The sequence below is a fragment of the Pongo pygmaeus genome, chromosome 23 (genome assembly GCF_028885625.2).
Source record: "Pongo pygmaeus isolate AG05252 chromosome 23, NHGRI_mPonPyg2-v2.0_pri, whole genome shotgun sequence".
In the NCBI taxonomy this organism is placed as follows: domain Eukaryota; kingdom Metazoa; phylum Chordata; class Mammalia; order Primates; family Hominidae; genus Pongo; species Pongo pygmaeus.
This window is the reverse complement of record NC_085931.1, coordinates 50551099-50576863: the sequence shown is the minus strand read 5'-3', so window position 1 is coordinate 50576863 and position 25765 is coordinate 50551099. Positions and strand designations below refer to the sequence as shown.

General features: G+C 55.7%; 1 protein-coding gene across 3 annotated transcripts in view; it reads right to left on the bottom strand.

The window, feature by feature from the left end:
- Window positions 1-25765, bottom strand: part of CACNA1I (calcium voltage-gated channel subunit alpha1 I) — a 133076-nt gene that overhangs the window by 51478 nt on the left and 55833 nt on the right. For all 3 annotated transcript variants that reach the window (XM_054470172.2, XM_054470170.2, XM_054470171.2), the window contains 2 exons: window positions 19263-19360; window positions 3595-3754 (listed from right to left, as the gene is read on the bottom strand). In XM_054470172.2, coding sequence (XP_054326147.1) covers window positions 3595-3754; window positions 19263-19360 — 258 coding nt within the window. The remainder of the gene's footprint in view (window positions 1-3594; window positions 3755-19262; window positions 19361-25765) is intronic.

Here is a 25765-nt window from a genome sequence, read left to right as displayed (position 1 = left end):
GGAGAAAGGATAGACTTTTCCACCACTGGTCCTGGGACAATTGACTATCCACTAAAAATAAATCAATAAATCTTGACCCCAACTGGGGCCAGGCGCAGTGGCTCACGCCTGTAATCCCAGCACTTTGGGAGGCCAAGGTGGGTGGATCGCTTGAGGTCAGGAGTTCGAGACCAGCTTGGCCAACATGAAAACCCCATCTCTACTAACAATACAAAAATTAGCCATTTAATAGCGTGGTGGCATGCGTCTGTAATCCCAGCTACCCAGGAGGCCGAGGCAGGAGAATCGCTTGAACCTGGGAGGCGGAGGTGGCAGTGAGCTGAGATCATGCCACTGCACTCCAGCCTAGGCGATAGAGTGAGATTTCATCTAAAAAAAAAAAAAAATCTTGACTCCAACTACAAACCATACACAAAGCTAGAGATGGACCTCAGACCTACATGTAAAGGATTTTTTAAAAAAAGAAAGTTCCTAAAAGAAAGCACTGTAAGATATTTTCACAACCTCTAGAAAAGATTTCTTAAACAGGACACAAAAAACAATGCTAAAAAAATGATTGATAAACTGGACTTCATTACAACTAAGAGTTTCATTCATCAAAAGACATCGTTAAGAGAGCGAAATGTAATTCCTTCTTTTTCATGTCTGTGAGTATTCCGCTGAGTGAGTACGCTGCCACTTATTTATTCATTCTGCTGATGGTTTGGGGTTGTTTCTGGTTTTTTGGCTCTTATGACTCATAAATATTCTTGTACACATCTTTGGGTGTATATAAGCCATCCCTTTTTTGGGTAAATACCCAGGAGTGCTGCCAAATGACAGAGGCAAGATTTGACCCTGGATGCCAGGCTGGGGCTCCGATTTCTAACCCACACACCACACCGCAGCAGTGGGGCTGCCTCGATCAGGAGTACCCTCCCCACCTACTCCCTGTCCCCCCCCCACCGTCTGCCTGGAGACATTTTTCTTGAATCTTTTAGGTTCAGCTCAAGGTCACATCCTCTGAGAAGCAAAAAGTCCCACTGGTGCTCTGTGAAGCGAGAAGCCCCGTTGGTCCCCACCCTGGCTGGTCTTGTACCCCCTCTGGGCTTCCAGACCTCACTCTGCCAAGCCCAGAGCACCCTGAGGCCTAATTTTCAACACATGCAGTTCCCCAGTGAGATAGTAAAGAGGGCAGTGGCCAATAAAGGGTCTCTGCATCCCCAGGGCCCAGCATAGGGCCTGGACCCTGGAAGGGGTCGGTGAGTGTTTGTGGAATGACAGTGTCCTGACACCCACACAGCCAGGAAGAGGCTGGACGCTTGCTGGAAGCCTTGCTGTTGGCCCTGGGTGAGTCCCTTCCCATCTAGGCCTCAGTCCCCATCTGCATAGTGACGGGTTGGGCTGGGGCTTTCAGTGGCCCCATCTCCCACCTGTGCGTGTTACGCCCCAGGAGGGGCCCTTCTCCGCCCTGACGACTGAGCTCTGTCCATCTCACAGGGCCCACTGTGCCAGAAGCTACAGGCTTCCAGGCAACAGCCCGGCTGGGGAGAGCCCGAAAAGAGGACTTTGAGGAATTCCCCTGCCCAAGACCCTGCCTGGTTCCCCAAGATGCTAGCTAGGATCTTCTCAAATTCCAGCTTTCTGATCACCCAGAAGAGATCTTGCCGCCTCTTTGTGAACCCTGGTTACCAACTTCTCTGCTCCCTGCCCTAAACAAGCCTTGTGAGTTAAGGTCTAAGCCTCCCTTATTTCTACAGGAGTCACAGGCCTGGGATGACCCTGGCCTTGCTCTCCACCAGACGCGTGTGAACTTTACTCATCTCCTTTTTCACACAACACTGACCATCCCCCAGCCCAATAGGGCATGTGAGTTAATAACACCCACCCTAAGAGAATGAAGCCAGGAGCTCAGAGGGAGGCGCGGCAATCACCCGGCATCTTCCCTTAGGGCGTTCTTTCTCCAGTGACATTTCCTTATATTTATTATTCCCTTCCTTGGGCGGGGATGGGGGTGGTCCAGATAAGGTTCCTCTTTAACACAGCCCAAGCACATCCACAGCATCCTCTCTCCAACTCCCCTATTGCAGCTGACACAGGGCTGGGGCCATCTCATGAGGCCTGGGGACGACCACAGTGTCGGAGACATCAGGGACCGGGACGCAGAATCTCCAACACGCCAGGCCTAGGAAGAACTGGTCCTCGCTCCCAGCCTGCCTCTGGGTGGTAAATGCACTCACACATCCACTCACTCACTCACTCATTCCTTCAACAATTAGTTGGGAGCACCTGTGCCAAGCCCTGCTCTAGGGCCTGGGAAGAGTTAAGCCCCAGGTGCCCCTGCTGTAGTAGAGAACTCACATTCCAGGGGCCTCCAGAGACCTCGGATGACCCCACAGGAGATGATTTCAGAGAGATGAGTCAAGAAGAAAACCCAGCAGGGCTGTGTGATGGCGAGCTTGGGGCTGGGGTGGTGAGGGAGGGTGAGGGAAGGCCTCTAGGAGGAGGCGTCGGGTGGGCTGAGCCCGCATAATAAGGGGCTGGCCACGGAAGGATCCAGGGAAAGAGCCTTGTGGGACAGAGGGGCGGAGCTCACACTACCCTGACTTCGAAGCAGCTGCCTCTCCACAGCCCCACTGCCCCAGCAGGGCCTGCCTCTTCTGGGGGTGGGCACAAGTGTAGACCTCCTTCCTGAACCCCTACTTGGGGCCCTTACCCACCAAGGTGCCCCTGCTGTGGTCTGCCCAGGTACCCTACTGTTCCCCCACAGCGATGGGTGGATGGGCCAATTCCTACCCAACTTTCACCCTTCAGCTCTGCTATCCTCGCCCCAACCAGACAGGCCGAGAGGGAGAAACTAGCCCTCACCTGTACAGTGTCCCCACGTACCCACACCTCCTACAGTCACCTTGGTCCATGATTGACAGACTGAGAGGCACTCACTAGAAGTGTTTGAGATCAGCTTCCAGCCCTGCGCCTCTCAAGGGCAGGGACCCCCTCTCCTGCCACATCCTGAGACCCGAGCACAGGCTCAACAAAGGAGAGTGAGAACATGGATGAAGATGCTCTCCTGTTTCTGACTCCCTGGGGCCTGGCACTTAGTTGGCGCACGCCATGCATATCTGAAATGAATGCATATTCACGTCCAAACACATACACGTAGGTACATGTGTGTGCACACTTATCCCCCACCTCTACAGAAGCACGGGTTCTATAGGTGTCCAATTTTTCAGACAACTAAGCCCAGCTCCTCCAAGATCCAGAGCTTGATTTGTGTGTCAATAATCCTCTCTCAGAGGAATGTCTCGCCCCCTGCTTTCATACACAAGCGGCCAAATGGGAGCTCACCCTTCCTGGATGACTCAGCCACCAAGGGGAATGAATGTGCTGTGGGCGGAGAGCCAAGTTCTGTGCCTGCTCTTCAGGTTTTCTGTCTTCTTTTTCCTCCTGGGCATCACTTCTGCTTGTGTCTTAACTTCCCTTTCCCCTCCTACCTGACCTCTCTTTTTTTGCTGCTTCTACCCAATTGGTCCTGATTCCCAATGACCCAGAAGGTTAAAACTGTGTTTTAGTAAGAGTCCCCAGAGCTGCATGGGTGGCAGGGGCTGAACTCACATGGTGAAGTTCTCCTCCAGGAAGCAGCGGTTACGCAGCAGGCCCGCCCAGAGCTGCACGCCTATGATGCCAAAGATGAAGAAGACAAAGAAGCAGAGCAGCAGGACATTCCCCAGCATGGGCAGCGTGTCCAGGAGCAGGTTCACCAGGATCCGCATACCTGGGAGGGGAAAAGGTGGAGGGATGGTCAGACAGGGAGCAGAGGTCCCAGAGAGGAAAGAGTGAGAGCAAGGTTAGAGAAACAGGGAGGGGGAGGGGGACGCACTGTCAGGGGCTCCTTGCTGTTCCCATCCTGTTCAGTGGCTGCCAGATACACCCTCTCCTTTGTATCTGCCCCTCCACCAAAAAACCATGGAAATGGCTCCGAGCCCCGCTCCACTTACACTAGATTGTGAATGAACAAGCAAGCATTTATGCAGCACCTTTTATGTACCAAGTGCTCTTCTGCATACTTGCACAAATGTTATCTTCAGTCTTCATGACAACTCTGTGAGGTTGGTACTATTATTTCTATTTTATAGAGAAGGCAACTGGAGACTCAAAGAACTGAAACTGCTTGCTGTAGGTCACACAGCTCAGAAGCAGCAGGGTCTAGATTTAGACCAGGTGTCTTGACACAAAGTCTAGCTGTCTTTTCACAACGCCCTTGTCCCAGCGGCCTGGGACTGAGGCTGGTTCACCTTAGTATGCCCAGCACCTGCACAGAGTGGTCGTAGTACATGCCCAGTGAATGTGTCCTGAATACCCTTTGTCTCTGGGACAGTCACTGTTCCCCTTGACCATGTCAGGACACAGCAGTACCAGCCAGAACTACCACTCCCACTGCATGATGGAACCAGGCAGAGCCCCCAGAGCCACCTTCAGAAGAGCCAAGGGCCTGCTAACGGGCTCTACAGAGAAGGCCCACACAGGAGTCCATAGCCCCAAAGAACATGAAGAGCTGGTGGGGCACCTTTGAGTACACACCCTCCCCCTAAGATCCTGTAGAGTCCATACTGCCCACCTCTCTAGCTTCATACCTCTCTCAATTTGCAGTCTATGCCTTGCAGTGCCAAATTATTTGAAGTTCCCTAAACATACCTTGAGATTTCACCTCCATGCTTTTATCCTTGCTGTTCCCTCTTCCTAGAACACCCTCACTCCTCTCTTCTGCCTGGCAAATCCCTATTCAGCCACCACAGCCCTGTGAAAGCTCTTTCTGTGAAGGCTTCCAGACTCTTACATCATCCCAAGTAGAGTTCATCCTTCTCTCTTCTGCTCTGGGCAATCTCAGCACCTCTGACCCAGCCTAGGCTGCCATGTACAGTTGTGCAGGTTGTATACTGCATAACCTAGGAGGTTCCATCCATATCAATATCTCGTCTTATTCTAGTCCTAATATATAGTTGTCTGTTTACTTTCCTATCTCTTCCACTAGGCTATAAGGTTCTGGGGGCAGGGCTCTTGTCTAAGCCACCTCAGTATTCCCAGAACCCAGCAGGTCCTGGTCCAGAAGACAGGCTCACCTAACATTTGTTCAATGACTACTCATGAATGAATGATGTGATAAGTCATGGGGAGGGAGTGGAAGATTGGAGAGAGGAAGATGGAAGGATGGTGACAAGTAGAACAGTGGCCCTGTCCAGATGGTTGTGTATGCTAGGGATGAGCCTGAGGTGGTTATTAATGAGGAAAATTATTTGGAATTTGCATCACAAACTCTGTGTGCAGTGATTTCCAATCAATAATTAATGCCCACCCTATCTTCCCTCTCCACAAAACTAGGTCAGCCTCCTCTCAGGAAAGACAGTGGAGCTTGCCTGCAGGCTGCTTCACCCCACCGAGAGCAGGCCAGGCTGAGGGCTCAGCTCCCCACCACCCTACACCCCCAAGCAGGGGAGCGAGGCGTGTACAGCAGAGGAAAGGGAAAAATAGAACGGGTGCCCTTGTAATCCATCCAGATGGATTCCCTGACTCAAGCAGGCCAACTGCAGGCCTTTCTGGTGCCCCATCATTCATTCATTCATTCATTCATGAAACACATAGTAAATGCCAGCTGCATGCCAGGCATGGCGTTGGGCACATGGGGAATCCAAAGACAAATAAGACCCATTTTTTACCCCCCCCCCAACCCTCCCCCGCCCACACACACACAGCTCACAGCCTGGCAGCAAGGGGACAGGGAACCAAGTGTTGAGCCAAAGGACCGTGTCTGGGGAGTGGGGCCGCTCCGGGCACATTTGCTGAGCTGGACTCCAGGATGCGAAGCCTTGGCCAGCAGAGGGACTGGCATGGGCAAAGGCGCTATTCCTGAAGGCTGTTGCAGGGGGCTCTGAGGAGTGTGGGGCTCTGTGCTGGGTGGCTGGGCAAGGGGGTCTGCTGGCATATTTCTAAGCAGGCAGAGCCCTTGATCAGCTCTGAGCTTCAAAAAAGAATGGGCGAGCCCCGAGGCCAGGACAGGGGCAGGAGGCAAGCACAGAGGGCCGTTAGCAGCTGGAGAAGAGGCTGGATGAGAAGGGCCTGGAGAAGGCAACTCCGCACAGTCCCAGCCTGGCTGCTTCACTCCCGCTCCTGCTTCTCCCTCGGGCCGGCCATTGTTGCTCAATTAACTACATCTCCCTTGTTCTCTGGGATATTGAAATTCCGAAAGGCTCCTGCAGACCTATCCAGCTGGCTTCCCTGAATGGCAGCCCCGTCCCTCCTCCCCGACCCGCCTCACTCTGCCCGGCTGGGCCCCAGCGTACTCCACAGCCCTCCCTGGGGCCCAGGGAGTCCCAGGGCCACAGAGCCCTGGCATAATTAGTGAATTAAGGACTTAGAACTACTTTATCTCTTCCTTGCCAGGAAGAGGGGCCACAGGATTAGGGAGTCAGGGAGGACCCCAAGAGACCACGGCTAATCTTCCTTTTATGCCCACGGTCAAGTAATTAGCCAAGACAGGTTGGCCGGTTACACTCTGCCCTCAGTGCCTCTGGAGACTGGCATGGGAGGTGGAGGCAGGGAGAGAAGAGAGAAAAGCAGGCAGAGGAGAAAGTGAAACCAGGAGTGACAGAAACAGAGACAGAGGACAGAGAGGAAGAGCAGAGAGGCTACCTGCAATTCACCATCTGCCTCAAACCATCCTTTCTACTTCATCTCCTGCCACACCTTCCCCCGGCCAAACCCTCCTCCTCCAGGCAGTCCTCCCTGATTCTCACCCCCAGTTAGTCACGAAGCCCTCCTGCCTCTCGTTGCCCCAAGGCGCTCACTTACTCTCAGGACGGACTTACCTGGTTCTGCGTTCTTAGTGTACCTTTTCAGGCCTTCTGCCTGGAGCAAGATGGGCCATGATGGGGATAGGCTACAGGCAGCCCCATGAGTGTGATTGAGAGCCCTGGCTCCCCAGCTAAAAAGGGGAAGGGGACCCTGGAGTCCTAAGGACACCTGATGCAGCCCCCAGCCCAGTGACAGCCCAGAGCACAGACCCAGGACATGACATCTGGGTCCCAGTCCCAGTAGGGTGGCCTTGAGGCAAAGCTTGCCTTCTCTGGGCCCCAGTGGCCTCATCTACAGAGGGGACAGTGGCTCCTGTTGAGCCAGCCCTTCAGGAATACCACGGGGCCAGGACACCTCTGATGGAAGATTCCCTGAAGTCAGAAGCCTCCAGCAGCCCATACACCCCATGGGAAAGTGCAAATCCTTATCCCCAACCTTCCTAGCCCCTGCTCACAGACTCCTCCCGAGTCTGGCCCCACCTCCCTCCATCCTCCCTGCCACATCTGAACCTGCGGCACCAGCCAGACTGGCAATTCCCAGCATCCCCACTCCCCAGCCCTGCGCACACTCTGCCCCCACCCACGACGCCTCCTCCACCCTGCCATAGGATCCCGGGACCGCTGTGCTGCACCCAGCCAGCCAGACCCACTTCCGGTCCTGGAAAGCCCACTTTCAGGGCTGCCTCCGTGTCCTTGCACATGCTTGAAGGGCCATCCCTCGCCTCCTTTCTGGGGATCTCAGCTGAGCGGTCACCTTGTCTGGTGCCTCTGCCATGAGTTGCCACTGCCCACCCGCCCTCCATCATAGCCTGTGCCAGTTCCCGGCTCTGCCTCCTCCTCCTCGCTGGACACCAGGCATGCTCTGCACCCAAGGCCAAGGCGGCTGCTCTGCGTTCTCCCATCCAGACCAGGACCGGGCACAAAGCAGCCCCTTGAAGGCCGACAGCTTGAATGAGTAAAGGAGCAATGGGCGAGTGAATGGAGCCACTCAGCAAGTACTGAATGAGGGCTGGCTCCGTGCCGGGCACTGTGCTAGGCTCTGGGGATACATGAGTTGTAAAAAACCAAAACAGAGTTCTCTGTCCTCATGAGGCTCACATCCCAGGTAGGGTAGGGAAAAACAGGCAATAAACCACACGGGTGATACATAAGGACACGTCCTCGTTTGTTGGCTGAAAAGTGCTATGAAAACAAAACGGAGAAGGGGAAAGGGTTGGGGGTTTGGCCTGGGGTCAGGTGAACGTTAAATACGGGGCCAGGAAAGGCAGGATGATGCTGAGCAGAGACAGGGAAGGGGTGGTAGAGTCGGCTGAGGGGCTGTCGCTGTCTGGGGGACAGCCCTCGAGTCGGAGGCAGCCTGGACAAAGGAATGGGGGCGGGAGGGAGTCAAGCACAGCCACAGCTCAGCAAGGAGACCATGCGGCTCGGGAGAAGCCAAGCAGGGATGAGGCTGGGGAGGAGACAGGGCCAGGGGGCTGGAAGACTTGAGCTTCTCCAAAGGGTCATGGGAGCCACCGTAAGGGTATAAGCAGAAGGGAGACGTGATCTGGGGAAGAGGTGAGAGAATTGCCGGGCTGCTGGGCAGTGAATGGATCGCAGGGGGCCAGGGCAGAGGAGGGAGAGCGTCAGCCGCACAGTCTGCAGTATCCTGTGCAGACGCCCCTGTGGACAGCGCCCCGAACGGCACACACATCTCTGAAAGGGGGCCAGGGGCCTGTGGGCTCCACAGCTGTGTGGTCTCTGCCTCCCGGGGGTCTCGCCTCGGACAGAAACAGGAGCGCTGAGAGTGTGGCCCAGGAGAGCAGTGGCTCCCTGCTCTGTGCCCTCACTGTTGAGATGGCCCAGGCCAGACACTGGGCCCTCTCCACCACCCTCACGGCCTGATGATTGGGCCTTCCGTCCCCCCTGCTCCTCTCCGTCCTGCCTGGCCGTCGTACACTCGTCATTGTGATAAACCGGAAGATGGTGGGGCTGGGCCCAGATAATGATGGCAGTGGAGTGGGGAACGTGGTGGATTCTGGAGGTATTTTGGAGGCCAAGCCAAGGGATAGGATGTGGATGTAGGAGGAAGAGGGCAGTTGGGGACGACTCCAAGGTTTGGGGCCTGGAGCCACAGAGAGGCCTTCAGCAGGGGTGGGGCTCCATTTGGAGATGTGGAGCTTGGGGTGACCGGGGTACATCCCCATGGAGTTGCTTTGCCAGATCTTGGGGTCTGGAGTTCAGGGGAGAGGAGTCTGGCCCAGGAGTGTCATGTGAAGCATCAGGGTGAGGACAGTCTCTAGACAGCACTGAAAGCTGGGGGCTTGGTGGCGGCAGATGGCAGCGGGCAGGTGGATGGAGCGGCTCACCCTTTTTGGCGACCCCTAGGCTAGAGCCTCTGCTTGAGAGAACCTGGGCAGCAGCCAGGCAGAGGCAGCCCCTTGGTGGCAGTAGGGACACCTGAGAGGAGGTAGCAGGAAGAACAGGAAGCACTTCCTGACAGGCATCACCTCTGGAGGTTTGGGGTGTTCTTGGCAGAGGGGAGCTGTCAGCCCAGATCAGTTCAGCCACTCTGCCAGGCCAGCTCCCGTAGAAATCACCAGACGCGTGCCAGCCTCTGCCAGGGCATAGCCCGTGGCCCAGAAGAGTGGAGTCGGGGCAAGGGGAGCCGAGGCTGTGGCCTGGCCACTGGGGGCCACTCTCCCTGGACTGGCCGGGTCAGTAAAAGGGCTGGGCGGCTGGGAGAAGCCGCCTGCTGCTCCTGCCATTGCCGGCGCCAACTAATCAGGGGCACAGTGGGCACCGGGAGGCCTGGCTAGGCAGCAGACGGCCAGGTTGCCGGGGTCACAGCTGCCAGCCCAAGGCCCAGCCAGGGAGGGGACTGTGGGCTGGTGGAGGGCCTTGGTGCCCACTGCTGAGAAAGGAAGCCAACCTCAGCCAACCAGCAGCACACTTCCCCCATCCCAAGAGAGGCCTCAGGTCCCTCCCAGAGCTGGCAGCGCTCACACCCTCAGAGGCTGGCCCGGCTGTCTCACTGCAGGTCCCCCCAACCGCTGCGCCCCAAACCACTCCTAGGCATCCTTCAAATGTCCTACCACCTCCTCTGGGAAGCCTCCTCCTAGTCCAGGTAGGCGCCCTTTCCCATGGGCCCCTGCCCCCATCAGATCAGGCATCCCACTGGCCTGCGGCTGTCAGCCTTTGGGGAAGGGGCTGTGCCTGATCTTCGCCCCACATCTGGCCAGGGTCTCGCCCAGAGAACCCCAGGTGGATTTTACTTTGGATGAATGATGGAATCAAACCACAAGTCAGTGAATCCACAGTGGCCCAGTCCTTTGGTCTGGTGTCCTGTCCAGGACACTCCCTCCCTCCGGATTTGTAGAACAGAACGCAGAACTCGACCTGAGGGAGGGGGAGAGGGAGGCACTGCCTTTGCCCTGCCCCACCCCCAAGCACTTCTCCCTGCAGAGTCCATGCTGCTCTTTCCTGTTCCCAAATCCAGCGCTGGCCAGATGCTCTGGCCAGATGTTCTCCCACCCACCCAGCCCCGCTTCTTCCAGGAAGGGAGCAGCCCTGGGGAAACTGGCCCCCCTCATTTCATCTCCCTGTTTCTCTCCCTCCTTCCCTCTCTTCCTTCCCCATGGGGGCTGTCAGGCCTTTCTCCCTCAGGACAAAGTGGGAGCCCCTTGTGGGTGCCTAAAACAGACAGCCCCGAAGTCCAAGCTGTGGCCTGGCGGGGGCTGATAGCCCAGTAGCCTTCCTTCTGCTCTCCCCAAGCCGCGAGTAAACACACGCTCCAGGCGAAAATGCTGACACTTCCACGCCAACTATTTCAAGGTGCATCTCTCAGACCTGTCCAACAAATACCCACCAAGGCCCTTCCAAGAAGGAATCCTGAGGCCTTCCTCGCCCCTCCTCAGCACGGCTGGCCTGACCATGACCCTGGTTGGGCAGGCACCTGGGCAGGAAACGGCCTGGGGCGCGGGGTAGGCGCCTGCTGTGCACTAACCACAGTGCCATCCTGCCTCCTGTCCTGCCTCGTGTCTTCAGCCCGAAAGGGGATCAGCACCACGAGACCTGTGTACCCCAACAGTGAAAGGCACTCAGAGGTCTGGAGCAGACCAGGCTGAGGGGGGAGATGGAAGGAGAGAGGGCCTTGAGGCGTCACTGCAGCCCACGGGACCTCTCTCCTTTGACCCTGGAAGTGGGCAGGGGTGTTTCCTGATGTCCTGCAGACAGTGGGGACGGGGGTGGGTGTCTGGCGCCTACATGCTAAAAGAACGGAAAGGAGGTACTGAAACGGAGTGAAAAGCTGTAGGGTCAGGTGAACACGGGTTCAAACCCTAGCTCTGTCCGCAGCCACCTGCGTGGTCTTGGGTAGACTAGTCAACCCCTCTGCCTGCTTCCCTATCTAGAAAGTGGGTGTCACAATGCCACTAACTTCCTAAAGCTGTAGTGAAGATGAAATGACACTGCCCATGTAAAGCACTGTGATGAGCTTGTCGCAAGCACTTGATAAACTTTAGCCACTTATTGGGGGGATCTCGAGGTCCAGAGATCAAGACCATCCTGGCCAACATGGTGAAACCCCGTCTGTACTAAAAATACAAAAATTAGCTGGGTGTGGTGGCACACGCCTGTAGTCCCAGCTACTCAGGAGTCTGAGGCAGGAGAATTACTCGAACCCAGGAGGCGGAGGTTGCAGTGAGCCGAGATCACACCACTGCGCTCCAGCCTGGCAACAGAGCAAGACTCCGTCTCAAAGAAAAAAAAAACTTTAGCCACTTATGATTATAATTAACTCCCTAGAAGATGTGAACAACCCTCTCCTTTTCCCGCCACGCAGTCCCCTGCCCACCCACAGGATGCCCATCCCAGGATGACACCTCCACTCCACCTTTGCACATGCCAATCTATCTGCCAGGCACACCCTCTCCAACCCTCAGCTGATGTGTCTTCCAAAACCAGCCCCTAAGAAGACGTCCCTGACACTCTACGTCCACCCTCACTACTCCCAGCACCTTATCTAGCAGCAGCACCTGCGGATCGCGTAGGCACACGAGACTGTGCACGCAGCTCTCTACACCCACGGTGGCATTTCAGCCTTCCAAACCAGATGGACATCGGTATTATTAACTTCTCTTGAGAGCTGGGGAAATAGAGGCACAGAGAGGCACATGGCTTACTCAGGGTCCCACAGCCAGTGGCTGGAGGCCCTGGGACCAGAACCTGGCCTGACAGCACAGAGCAAACCTCCAGCTGGTGGTGCAGCTGAGGGGATGGCAGCCTTCCCCACAGCATTGTCAGGGACTGTGAGCTCGGGCTCAGGGCTGCCCCTGAGCTCCCCAGGGTCTGCCTCGCCCCTGCGCCACAGCCTGGGTCGGGGGAACTATCGCCTTGCTTTGCCAGGCCTTGGCAGTGACTGCCCTCGTTTCTTACTGGAGAAAACAGCTCTTTTCATATGTAAATGACTCAGGCAGTGTGCTTAGGGAAGCAAGGCAGTGCCTTGAGAGATGTATAGGCTGGGGGTGGGGTGGGGCGGGGGCACATTTAGAGATAATTCAGCCCCATCTTGCCAAGGCCCAGACAGAGGCAGTGACTTAGGAAAGGTCACACAGCGAGGAACCAGAACCCAGACTCCCAACTCATAATTCGGCGCTTCCTTCCTCCCTCCTCAACCACCTCTCTGCTGTCTTCCTCTCTTTATCCATCAGAGGCTGAGTGGCCTGAACAAGGACCTGCAGGGGTGGGGTGGAGAGACACGTATTTTATACGATTCTGTAAGCAGCACCATGATGTCCATGTCCCCCGATCATCCTGGACAAAGTTGAGAGCCACGCATTTAATCCAGTTTATCCTCCTGCTTTGTTTGTACGACTAGGGAAACCAAGGCCCAGAGATGCCAAGGGACTTCTCAGGTCACACAGCAGGCATATGGCAGAGCTAAGACCAGAACTTTTATTCCCTGACCCACACTTGCATCTTCCTGGTTGTTCGTGCTGGAGCTTTGCAGGCAACCAGCCCACTCCTCATGGCTTTGCAATTAATAACCCATCACTTGACTGTGCCCATCGCCAGCTCTCTAGCTTGCCCTCTGGTAATGAGACTAAAAGCTACAGGCTACTGTTGAAAAGACTGTGTCCCGGCTGGGCACGGTGGCTCACGCTTGTAATCCCAGCACTTTGGGAGACTGAGACGGGTGGATCACAAGGTCAGGAGTTGGAGGCCAGCTTGGCCAACACAGTGAAACCCCGTCTCTACTAAAAATACAAAAATTAGCTGGGCGTGGTGGTGGGCACCTGTAATCCCAGCTACTCGGGAGACTGAGGCAGGAGAATCTCTTGAACCGGGAGGCAGAGGTTGCAGTGAGCCAAGATCATGCCACTGCACTCCAGCCTGGGTGAAAGAGCTAGATGCTGTCTCAAAAAAAAAAATTAAAAATAAAAAATAAAAATAAAAAAAATTAAAAAATACTGTGTCCCAGGGCAGAAGCAACTCAAATCATAAGTAGGAGAAATGTCTGCAGGAAAATCATATTTAAAAAAAAAAGAAAATAAAAAAACCAGGCAACCTGTGAAATCTCTCCAGGAAGCACTTCTAAGAGCCTGATCCACCCCTTCCCCACCTCAAGTCACTCATCCCCTGGTGGCTCTGGGCAGAGGACCTGGCACCTGAGGACAAAGCTGTCTGTCCGCTGAAATAAGGGTTAGACCAATGGACTTTCAGCCCCACGTGCTCCAACAGCCTGCGGCTCCTGTAGAATCGCCTGTGAGTATCTGCAGGGCCCTTCCAGGGGAACACCGGGTGCTGGAGGGCCAGTGCTCCCAGTAACTCCCCAATGCTGGTTCTGAGAGACTTTTCAGGCTGTCCTCTGAGAAGCGGAATCAGGCTCCGCGGTGGGAAGCAGACGCTCCCCCAACTCGGCGTTCCTTGCTGCCCAGCGGTGGCCACTAGCAGGAGGAGACCCTGAGGAAAGGCTCGGAGCCCGCTTGGGGCTCCCTCTGTAATTGGAGCGCACGGGGATGTTGGGCACACAGGGTCAATCCCTGCCTTCCCCAGAGGCCAGGGCAGGCTGGTGCTGGGGACCGGGAGTGTCCTCCACCTCCAGGGAGCAGTTTAATGAACTCCCCACACAGCGGGAGAGGAACCAGGAGGCAAAGAGGACCTGGAGGGAGAGGCACAGGCGCCCACACACACGTGCAAGGCGCGCACACGCTCTTCACACACACACACCCTCACAGGCGCGCGCACACACACACACACACCCTCACAGGCACACACATGCTCTCTACACACACGCTCTTCATACACCCTCACAGAGACACACACACTCTTCACACACGCGCTCTCACAAACACACCCTCACAGGCACACACACGCACTTCACACACACACCCTCACAGGCACACCCCTTCACGGACACACACGCTCAGAGGCACACACAGGCACCCACACGCTCTTCACACACACGCTTTCACAGTTTCACAGACACACACATGCTCTACACACACGGGCACACACACACTCTTCACACACATACCCTCACACACAGGCACACACACTTTTCACACACACAGACACACCCTCACAAACACAATCTAACAGACACACACAGGCACCCACATGCTCTTCACACACACACTCACAGATATACACAGACACACACACCCTTCACACACACAGACACACACACATAGACACACCCTCGCAGGCACACATGCTCTTCACACGCGCACACAGTAACACACATGCTCACAGGTATACACACACCCCCACAGGCGCACACACTCTTCACACACACACCCTCTCGTATACCCTTTCACAGGCACACAGCACACACACACAATGATACACATGTGCACAGGCATGTACACATCCTGACAGGCACACCCCTTCATGGACACACACACGCTCAGAGGCACACACACACTCTTGACACATACACACCCTTTCACATACACACCCTCACAGGCACACACACAAACTTCACACACACACCCTCACAGGCACACCCCTTTATGGACGCACACATGCTCAGAGGTACACACACACTCTTGACACATACACACCCTTTCACAGACATACCCTCACAGGCACACACATTCACGGACACACACCCCCACAGGCACACACAGGCTCATAGACACACACATGTTCACAGGCACACATACTTTCATAACACACACATCCTCACAGCACACACACCCTCACAGTCACACACCCCTCACAGGCATACCCCCTCACAGCACACACACACACACAGGCACACACACTAATAGGCACACACACCCTCAAAGTCACACACCCCTCACAGCACACACACACACACACACACACACAGGCACACACCCTCACAGGCACACACATCACAGCACACACTCTCACAGGCACACACACTCTCACAGGCAGACACACAGCACACACACCTTCACAGGCACACACTCTCACATGTACACACCCTCACATGTGCCCATTCACGTGTGCAGGCCTTCACATTTGCTCACGTGTGCACACACATCCTCAGATGCACACATTGTCACATGCAAACACACTCTCCCATGTACTTACATGTGCACACCTCACAGGCACATACTCACCTGTGTACACCCTTCATTGCACACACACTCACTTGTGCACACACATGTCCTCACACGTGTTCTCTGGTGGACACACCCTCACACGCACACATACCCTCATACAGATGTAGAGAAGCTGGCCTGGCGAGAGCGAGGCCTCCGCCCCGTGTCCCGTCCCATGCCCCTGAGCCCGCCTCCAGCCTCAGCGGTCCCATCACAGTGCTGTCCCCTGCTGGGCAGACCCTAGACCTGACAGGAGGTTCAGATCAAGATCACGCACAAACATCCCTTGGGTGCGGCCCCCTGCAACGTGCACACACCTCTGGAAGGTGACGGTGCCTGTGGGCTCTGTGGCCTGGAGTGTGACCCCGGCCCCATGGCAGCTGCCTGCTGAGGGCAGCCCCCTGCCCTCCCCCAGGACAGAAACAAGCAGCACTTGTGGGTGGGACCCAGGAGTGACATGGCCCCCTGTGCTGCCCCCTGAAAGCCGAGGTCCCTCCCGCCCACCCAGGTGCCCACACTAGACACTAAAGGAGGACCTGGACTGGGCCCAGCAGTCACTCTCCCATCCATTTGCTGCTCTGTGTCCCGCCTGCCCTTGCCCAGTACTGGCCATTCGCTCACACCTGTTCCAGGAGCAGTCCCACGTCCAGCTCACCCCCACTGCCCCCCGCACCCCAGCCAGGGGTGTTTCTAAAGCAACCACATGCTAACCTCTTCCCACGCTCCCACTGCCCTCAGGCACATGGTCCATGCCCAGGCCCTGTCCTCTCCAGCCTCATGCCCCACCCCTTGGTCCACCCAGCCTGCAACCCCCAGCTCCTGCAGCTCCCTCCCCAAGCCCTGTGCACTCCCTGACCCCCTGCTACTGCCGCCCAGCCCTCCCCCTCCACCCACTCAATCCCCATCCTCCCCGGGTCTCAACTCAGACATCCCCTTCTCCCGGAGGCCTCCTGACCCCCAGCCCCATTCTCCCTGCCTCCTCATGCCCGGCACAGGAGCATGTATAGCTCTGTGGTCCTGACACAGTACATAGCTCAGTACACCTGCCGACTGTGTCCATTTCATACATGTCTTTGGAGCACCTTCTGTCCGCCAGGCAGAGTTCTGGGTGCTGAGTGCACGGAGGCCACCTTTTGGCTCATTTCCCAGTAAAGGCAGGCGGGGCACATGGGAGAAAATCACACACTGTTGGGGAAGGTGTGCTGGTTTGGTTTGGTCCTTCCTGAACTGCTGTTTGGTCACACTGAATTGCTGTGCGACCCTGGACTAGCCACAACCCTCTCTGGACCTTAGTTTCCTCATTTGTTAAATGTGGGAAAGATGGTTTTGAACTAGGTGATCTTCAAGGAGCCCTCTGGGATTGGAGGGGATGAGAAGGACAGAGAGAAGCTGGCCCTAAAATGGCCTCTCCGCATGTCCCCTCCCTGCCCCCAAGGGGGTCTCCCCAGGGCAGTGGGTAGGGGCCGGGCTGGTAGAGCTGAACTGCCCCTCCCCCTCCCGCACAGCTTTGGTCCCCACTACTCACTCGCCCTACCTCGCCTCCCAACCCCTTCCCCAAGACCCTCACAGTAGCACTGAGGACCTCCAGCGTTTTCTATCGTATTGTGACCTTGAGACTCCAGTCCCCAGGCCCCCTCTCTGCCCTACCCAAGCCAAGCCAGTCTCTCTCAGAACAAAGCAGGATTGGGCCACCCTCCAGGCTCAGAAAGCTCTGCCACCCTCCTAATCACCTTGCTCCACAGATATTCTGAAGCATGGCCTCTCCTGCCCCGCCAGGCCTGCCCAGACTGACCGATGCATTCTGCAAGCCCAGGGTCAGGCCAGCCCCACGGGGTGCTCAGGATGGATGGGCCACAGAGGTTGGCTGGGTGGGGTGGGTGACACAGCCCCAAGGCCCCAGGGCTAGGAATTAGGGGAATGGGGACAGCACTGTCTGTGGAGGAGAAGCAGGTGCCGGGAGACCTGTACTCTTTGGCAGATGGGGAAACAGAAGCTCAGGCAGGGAAGAGAAGCAAGGGGTTAGACACAGCCAGGAAATAAGCTGGGCTGAGGGCAAACAGAACTCTATTCAGATTCCAGCTCTGCCGCTGAATTGCTGTGTGACTTTGTGTGAGTCACTTAACTTCTCTGAGCCTCCCACAGGTTGTTGAGCCATCAGATGTTAAGTTCCTGGACCATAGGAAGTGGGTAGATGCCTATAAAAGCCCCATGCAGCCAGGTGCGGTGGCTCATGCCTGTAATCCCAGCACTTTGGGAAGCCAAGGTGGGTGGATCACCTGAGGTCAGGAGTTCAAGACCAGCCTGACCAATATGGTGAAACCTCGTCCCTACTAAAAATACAAAAATTAGCCAGGCATGGTGGCACATGCCTGTGGTCCCAGCTACTCGTGAGGGTGAGACGGGAGGAGAATTGCTTGAACCCCGGAGGCAGAAGTTGCAGTGAGCCGAGATCGCACCACTGGACTCCAGCCTGGGCAACAGAGCTAGGCTCTGTCTCAAAAAAAAAAAAAAAAAAAAAACCCGGGAAGGCAGGCAGGGCCCTCATCCTCTCCTTCCCCAATCTTCACCACATCCCTAAAAGAGAGCAGTGAGGAGTCAGAAGACCTAACTGACTCCAGCCTTTGCTACTCACTGGCAGTGCGTCCCTGGGCAGGTAACCTTGTGTCTCCAAGTCTTAGTTTTTTCATCTGTAAAATGGCAACAGCTCACCTCCCTCAGAGTGACTATAAGGCTCAAAACAGGTCATGGACATGAAAACTCTACAAGACTGGGCAGATGTCTGGGCTTATGGTTGCAAGATAACCTCTCAATACTAGGTGAGCGGGCAGGTGGATGGATGTGTGGGTGGATATATGGATGGATGGACAGGTGGAAAGGTGGATGAATGGATGGACAGGTAGAAAGGTGGATGAATGGATGGACAGGTGGATGTCTGGCTGACTGTACAGATGGATGAATGGACAAATGGAAAGATGGCTAGAAAGATGAGCGGATGGATGGATGGATGGATGGATGGATGGATGGATGGATGGATGGACGGACAGGTAGATGGATGGACAGGTAGATGGATGGACAGGTGGGTGAATGGACAGGTGGGTGGATGGACGGATGGGTGGGTGGATGGATGGGTGGGTGGATGGATGGGTGGGTAGATGGATGGACAGATGGATGGGTGGACAGGTAGATGGATGGACAGGTAGATGGGTGGATGGATGAGAGGATGTTTGGGTGGGTGGGTGGATGGATGGATGGATGGATGGATGGATGGATGGATGGATGGATGGATGGACGGACAGGTGGATGGGTGGACAGGTAGATGGACGGACAGATGTGTGGGTGGATGGATGGATGGATGGATGGGCAGGTGGATAGGAGGACAGGTGGATGGATGAACAGGTGGCTAGGCGTATGGGTGAGTAGGTACATGGATCTGTAGTGGGTGAATGACAGAGCTCAAGTTCTAAGTCAGTCAGCACAAGTGAGGGAGTCAGGTTTCATTGCCCCAGTGAAATGCTCTAGGACGTCCTCCTTCAAACTAAGCAGCTTCTTTTCCTATGGGTGCTCGCGTTGACATCCTATGAAGACCACTCTCCCATAAACCCTTTGTCCCTGAAAAGCCAGACTCCCCGGCATGCTCTCCAGGCTCTCCTAGGACTCAGAGGCATCGGGACCACTTCCAGTGTCCTCAGGCCCATGAGCTGTATGGGACAGGGCACATCTGTCCAGACACCACAGCATCCCTGAGCACACCCGGGCCCTAGTCAGTCTTCTCCGAGTGAATGAAGCAGGGTGGGGGGTGGGCATTGGCTTAGTAGGCCAGGGATGGGTTGGCCAGGGATGGATCAGCCAGGAATGTGTGGACAGGGAGGGGCTGACTCACTGGGCACACGGTTGATGGCTTTGAGGGGCCTCAGGACGCGCACGGTGCGGATGGCCGACAGGTTGATGTTCTGAAGGTCCAGGGAGTACTCAACCATCCTGCAGAGAAAGGGGAGAGAGTGAGGGATGGTGCTGGAGGCCAGCTGGGGCCAGGGCCCGGGCCACAGCATTCTCCAGCCACCTGCGCACATCTGCACAGACAGGGCAAGACAAGACAGCAGTTGGATCTCCAGCTACACCTGGCCAACATGTGGCCTGGGGTTGCTGGCCCTTGTCTCCTCCTCTGTAAATGGCGCTGGTGACAGATGTGGGCAAGGGCTGAGAGCGTGAAGGGAGCACAGATGTTGGGCCCCCGCTGTGTGCCCAGCGCTGTGCCAAGTGGCTCCTGCCCTTCAGGCCCATCCTCCTGGCCCGTGGCCCATGTCAGCCCCAGCTTCCAGAGCAGCCTCTGAAAGCGGGAGGAACATCTCCTGCACCAAACAGCTCCACGCCCCACACCCCTTCCATGCTCAACTAACCCTGCAGCTCTTTGGAGGCAGTTTGCCTCCTCCAGGAAGTCTTCCCAGATCTCCCTCAAGAGGCAGACCTCTGAGGTCCCTTCATGGTGGAAGCACAGAAAACCTCAGTTGCGGGGGACTGGGAGATGGGCCCGGCCTGCATTTCCAGGATGACCCCCCTGCCCCCATCACCAGACCCTTCCCCTGGCACCTCCCACCCCAGGACTTCAGCGCTGCTGCCAGCTCCGCCTGTCACCACCCATGTCACCACTGTCAGTAGGAAATGAAGGCTTTTCCTACATGCTGCACAAACCTGTCCGACTGTTGTGAAGCCGCCGCCCCCTCCCGCTGCTTGAAGAGTCATTGAGTGAAAGCTCCGTTCGTTCCCTGAAATGCCACCACCATCCATCCCCCACCCGCTGGAGCGCATGCACACACACCTCCACACCTGTGTGCACACATGCTCAGTCACACACCTGCATACACAGAGTCACATACACTCACACAACCGCACACCCACACACACACACACAACCACACACCTGCTCACACACCTGCAGTCTCACACACACACACACATAACCACACACCTGCACACACACACACAGAGTCACACACCTGCACACAGAGTCACACACATGCACACAACCACATACCCACACACCCAGTCACACACCTGCACACAGAGTCACACACATGCACACAACCACACACCCGCACACACACAGTCACACACCTGCACAAAGAGTCACACACATGCACACAACCACACTTGCACACGACCACACACCCACACACTTGCACACAGACTCAGAGTCACACACATGCACACAACCATACCCCCGCACACACAAGCACAAATACACACACACAACTGCACACCTGCACACACACACTCACTCCCTTTTTGGACATCCTCATACATGCACACTCCTACTCAAGCATAAATTCAGATGAGGGGGAGTGACCCAAAAAAAGTGACAGAGACCTAGAGCTAGAGACAGAGACCTTGGGGACCTGAGGGGGAGGGAGGAAGGAGGGAGGGGGGAGCTGGCAGAGAGCAGGGAGGGAGGAGGGGGGCAATGGAAGGAGCAGGAGGAGGGAAGAGGGGGTTGGGGGAGGAGCGGGGAGAGGAGGCGTGCGGTGGGCGGGGGGCAGCAGCCAGGCAGAGAGGGTGAGGGACAAGGGTGACCTGGAAGGGTCAGCGAGGGAGCGGGACTGCATGAGGATTCTGTGCGTGGGTGAGCCCAACTGTCATTTTCACATTTTGTAGAAAGAGCTCTCCAGGCAGCCGGGAGACACGTGTGACGGAGGGGCTGCGGGGGTGGCACACACAGGCACACAAACAGGCGCTGGCACCCGTGGGGCCCAGGACTGCCGAGTCCCATCACAGGCAGCCAGGCCCAGCTCCAGCCAGCCCTCCCCACCATGCCCCACCCCCACAGATGCAGCCTCTCTTTCTCCTGCCTTGGTTCTCCAGATCCTGTGGGGGGCGGGGTGGGGGGAGTCAATCCCTAGGGAGAGCTGGGAACCCCCTCAGGCTCAGTTCATGCTTTGCTGGGTGAGCTGGAGGTGGGGGCTCCCAGCCCACACCAGACTGAACCCATCCACGTGCTGCCTTCCCAGAGCCCAGAGGGCACACCTGCCCAGCTCTGGCAGGCACTCATCGAGGACTTGTTCCCATCCCCATGAAGCCTCGCCATGAAAATAAACAGATGCCTGAAAGATGGATGGGTAGATAGAAAAGCAAGGCTGTTTGAGACCCTACTGGGTGCCGGGCACTGTTCTCTTTACCTGTGGGAAGCCATTTCAATCTCCATTCATTTGAGCACAGGCCCATTATTCTCTCCTGCCACAGCCTCCCTCCATTCCACCCCGGACCAGAGCGAGCCACATCCATGACTGGCTCATTGAGAGAGCCCTTGGGATGACCCCCTGCTGGTCCCTAACTCCCCTCCCCTACACGGCCACCAGGCTCCACCTTCCCCGCCCAGTCTAGAACTATTGGCTCTCAGTTAAGTGAGGACACCAACCACGGCCCCTGCCCCAGGATAGGCTGGGGGACAAGAATGCCCTCGTGCACAGTTCAGCCCCTTGATGACAAAAAGTGTTTTCTTTTTCTTTTTTTTTTTTTTTTTTTTTTTTTTGAGACAGAGTTTCACTCTTGTTGCCCAGGCTGGAGTGCAATGGCACTATCTCGGTTCACCACAACCTTCGCCTCCCGGGTTCAAGCGATTCTCCTGCCTCAGCCCCCTGAGTAGCTGGGATTACAGGCATGCACCACCATGCCCAGCTAATTTTGTATTTTTAGTAGAGACGGAGTTTCTCCATGTTGGTCAGGCTTGTCTCGAACTCCCAACCTCAGGTGACCCACCCGCTCTGGCCTCCCAAAGTGCTGGTTTACAGGTATGAGCCACCGTGCCCAGCCAACAAAGAGTGTTTTCTTATACTTTGTGTTTCTCTACAACAAGGGGTGGCAGGAAGAGACTGATCCGGGGTCCTCAATGAGATACAAGTTGTGACTGGATGTCAAAGGGGGGGCCCACGATGACCCAGTTAGTAACTTTAGGGTCTGAACACCTCCCAGACCCCAGCCTTGCCACAGGAGCCTGATCAGACACGTGTGCTCTCGGATACAGATTTGGGCAACCTCCCCGCCATCCGCCCCCATCTTGGAGGGGAACGGAAGCAGCCGCTGCCTGGCAGTGCATTTGAAGCTCCCAGACACTCTGAGCTGGTCCAAATAGGGCAGGCCTGGAGCAACACACTGGCCCAGCCCCTTTCCTTCACCCCATACATGACCCTCTGGGTCTTCAGCACGGGAACACACCTGCAGTCTATGTCTGTGGCAAACATTCCCCAAATTCCCCTGTGAAGCCCTCAGACCCCGGTGAAAACTCTCCCAAGAAAACGTTCCTGTAGAATCTGGTGTCAAGATCTTAGCTCTGAGCTTCCTGGCAACCAAGTCAAAAAAGGAAATGTGATATTACTGAGTTCTTAGCAGCATGAAAGATCTTGACACCGTAGATCCTTCCAGGGAATCCATTTGCTTAAATGTTTCTCCTGGGTCCTAACTCTCCCTTCTCCACTTCATGAACCATTTGCGGGTATTCTGGGGTGGTTGCATCTCCTGTCTGGGGGAATAAGACGGCATATAAATGCATTCAGTGAAGAAGAAACATAGTAGCTGCACAGTGAAGAATCGGGTAGTCCTCATTCTTCTCTGAGCAGAAGAGGATAGACAGGAGGACACAGGACAAGGGTGGGGAGAAAGGAGGGAAGAGGGAAGAGCACTTCGTTGGGAGGGAGGAATTGTGGGTTTAAGTCTGTGTCCTGGGAACCTCGCTGTCTTGACAATGACTCCATGCACCAACTGGCCCAACCTGGGACAGCTTGCTGACAGTTCCACTCTCCCTGTCCTATCCCGGATCACCCTTCCTCTGTCCCGACAGTGGCACAAGCCTCCCAAGTGCCCTTCTGCCCCCTGCTTCCTCCCCTACAGGCCTTCCTCAGTCAGCAGAAATCTCCTAAACTCAGACCTAGCTGTGTCACTCCCACTTAAAACCCTAGTGACTCCCCATTGCCTTCAGAACAAAGAGACCTTCAAGGGCCTCCATAATATGGCCTCAGTCCATCTCCCCCAAGTCTCTGCTCACCCTAGGTGCCGTGTCAGACATGAGCACCACGTCTCAATTTTTGCTGAGGGCCACCTGGGATGGAAGAAGCTATCTCCCTCCCCTTCTCCTCTTTCTATCCCAGTGACAGCCAAGACAGCTGGGACTTCCTGCCCACGTTCCAAAAAGAGAAGGTAAGGAAGGGCCGCCTTGTGGGCTGACTCCCCTCAGGCCCCAAATAAGACATCGCTTACAGGAGTGAGAAATTAATTCCTAATTACACAGTTACTTTCTCACGCAACTTCAGTGCTAAAAGTCTAAAAAAGAAATCAACAAAACCTCCCCACTACCTCCTGCCAGCTCCTAAGCGCTTAATTAGGTAAGAAATGTTGTTTTAAAGAGAGTACTTCCATCCTGAAGTCGCCCCAGGAGGAGGTGGCTGTCTTCTAGGGAGAGGGGCTCCCATGTGGTCAGGCTGGTAGACGGGCCATGCAAAGGAGGGCAGGGAGGGTGGACACCATTTCTTCCCAGCACCCTCTACTCCAACCTTATTCCTTGAAGAGCCTCCCTCCCTGGCTCCTGGCTCCTAGCAGACGTCCAGAGACCCAGGCCTGGTCCACCAGAGGATCCCATGCCCCCAGCCGGGCCACCATGGTTGGTTCAGGATAGGCACGTGATCCCAGGTAGGCCACAAAGGCAGCCCAGCCCATGAGCCGGGACTGCAGGGAAGAGGCCCTCTCCCTGACTAAGCAGCAGCCTGCAAACCCGGAGGCCACCTTGGCTCCATGATGGCCTGAGAATTTTGCCAACACAAAGGAAGGCTGAAGCAAGAGCTGGAGAGAGGCGGGCTCCTGACCACATGCTTGGAGGACCTCTCTCCAGCTGAGCCCAGATCCCGGACCTACCCTCTGCTCTCCCCGGTTACTTGAGCCAGTGCCTTCCTCTTGAGTTCTAGGTCCTGCTTGTACTGTGTTTCTGTCAGCTGGAACTCAGGGTCCTGGTTGGTTTAGAAAGGTTATCTTAGCACTCGCTACCTGCCGGGAGCTTCATACCTCTTCCCTCAAGTACTCCTCTCTCGGTTTACATCCAGTGGGTGGATTACAGCCCCCACTGCAGATGAGGAAACTGAGACAGAAGGGGCCCATGTCAGGCCGAGCATGGTGGCTCATGCCTGTAATCCCAGTACTATGGGAGGCCAAGGCAGGTGGATCACATGAAGTCAGGAGTTCGAGACCAGCCTGGCTAACATGGCAAAACCCCGTCTCTACTAAAAATCCAAAAAAAAATTATCTGGGCATGGTGGCGCACGCCTGTAATCCCAGCTACTCAAGAGGCTGAGGGAGGAGAATCGCTTGAACCCAGGAGGCGGAGGTTGCAGTGAGCTGAGATTGTGCCACTGCACTCCAGCCTGGGCAACAAGAACAAAACTCCATCTCAAAAAAAAAATGGAAGGGATCCATGTCCCACAGACAGGTACCAAGGGACCCAGGAGCTCTGTGTGACCTGCCCCCTCTCCCACTGCATCAGTCACCGGCAAGGCGGGAGCAGGCCAGCATCTCCGGCTCAGGAGCGTTACCCTCTGCTGACCAGGTAGGTGGAAGGCACAGTGCCCACCACAGCACTAGGACCAGGGCCAGCATCCTCCAAGGCAGTGCTACCTGATGGTCAGAGTACAGAGCTGGGTTCCAATCCCAGCTCGTTGCTTGTGTACCATGTGACTTTGGGCAAGTCACTGACCTGAAACGTGTTCATATACAGATCCAGTGCTCAGAACAGGGCCTCACACAAGGAACAGCCAAGAAATGTGAGCTATTATTGTATCGCAGCCTCAACTGTTACCTCAGCTCACACGCGCCCACGAATCACATGAGGCCCTCTCCAGACCCCACCCCCAGGCAGAGATGAGCTCTTCTGCCTGGTGTCCCACTGATCCTCTATGAGGGCACCTCTGGGCGCCTGTCCCTGTTCCTCAGAGCAGGGGCTGGCTCAGAGCCCCTGCTGGGTCCCCAGTGCCCAGCCCAGGTTCTGACTTAGAGGCGGATTCCCTGTGAGAGTTTGTCAAACAAACAATTTGAGGGACAAGATCAGAAAAAAAGAAGAAAAAAAAAAAAGCTTGGAGCTGACAAGAAGCCACAAGAAATGACTGAGATTTAACATCTTTCCAGGAAATACCCCGCCCAGGAGATGATTTCTGTGTGTGGCTGATAAAAATAGGGTGTTTCCTCAATCTTCACAAGGGGCCCACGGGGGCTTTCTTAAAATGTGATTTAAGATGTAGCTAATGGAAGGGAAGCTGAGATGCTGGAAATCACAGATCATCTGTCAGGAGGCAGCTCTGTGATGACTCAGGCTTGTGTTGGTTGCTAACTAGACCACCAGCCATTGCCAGTATC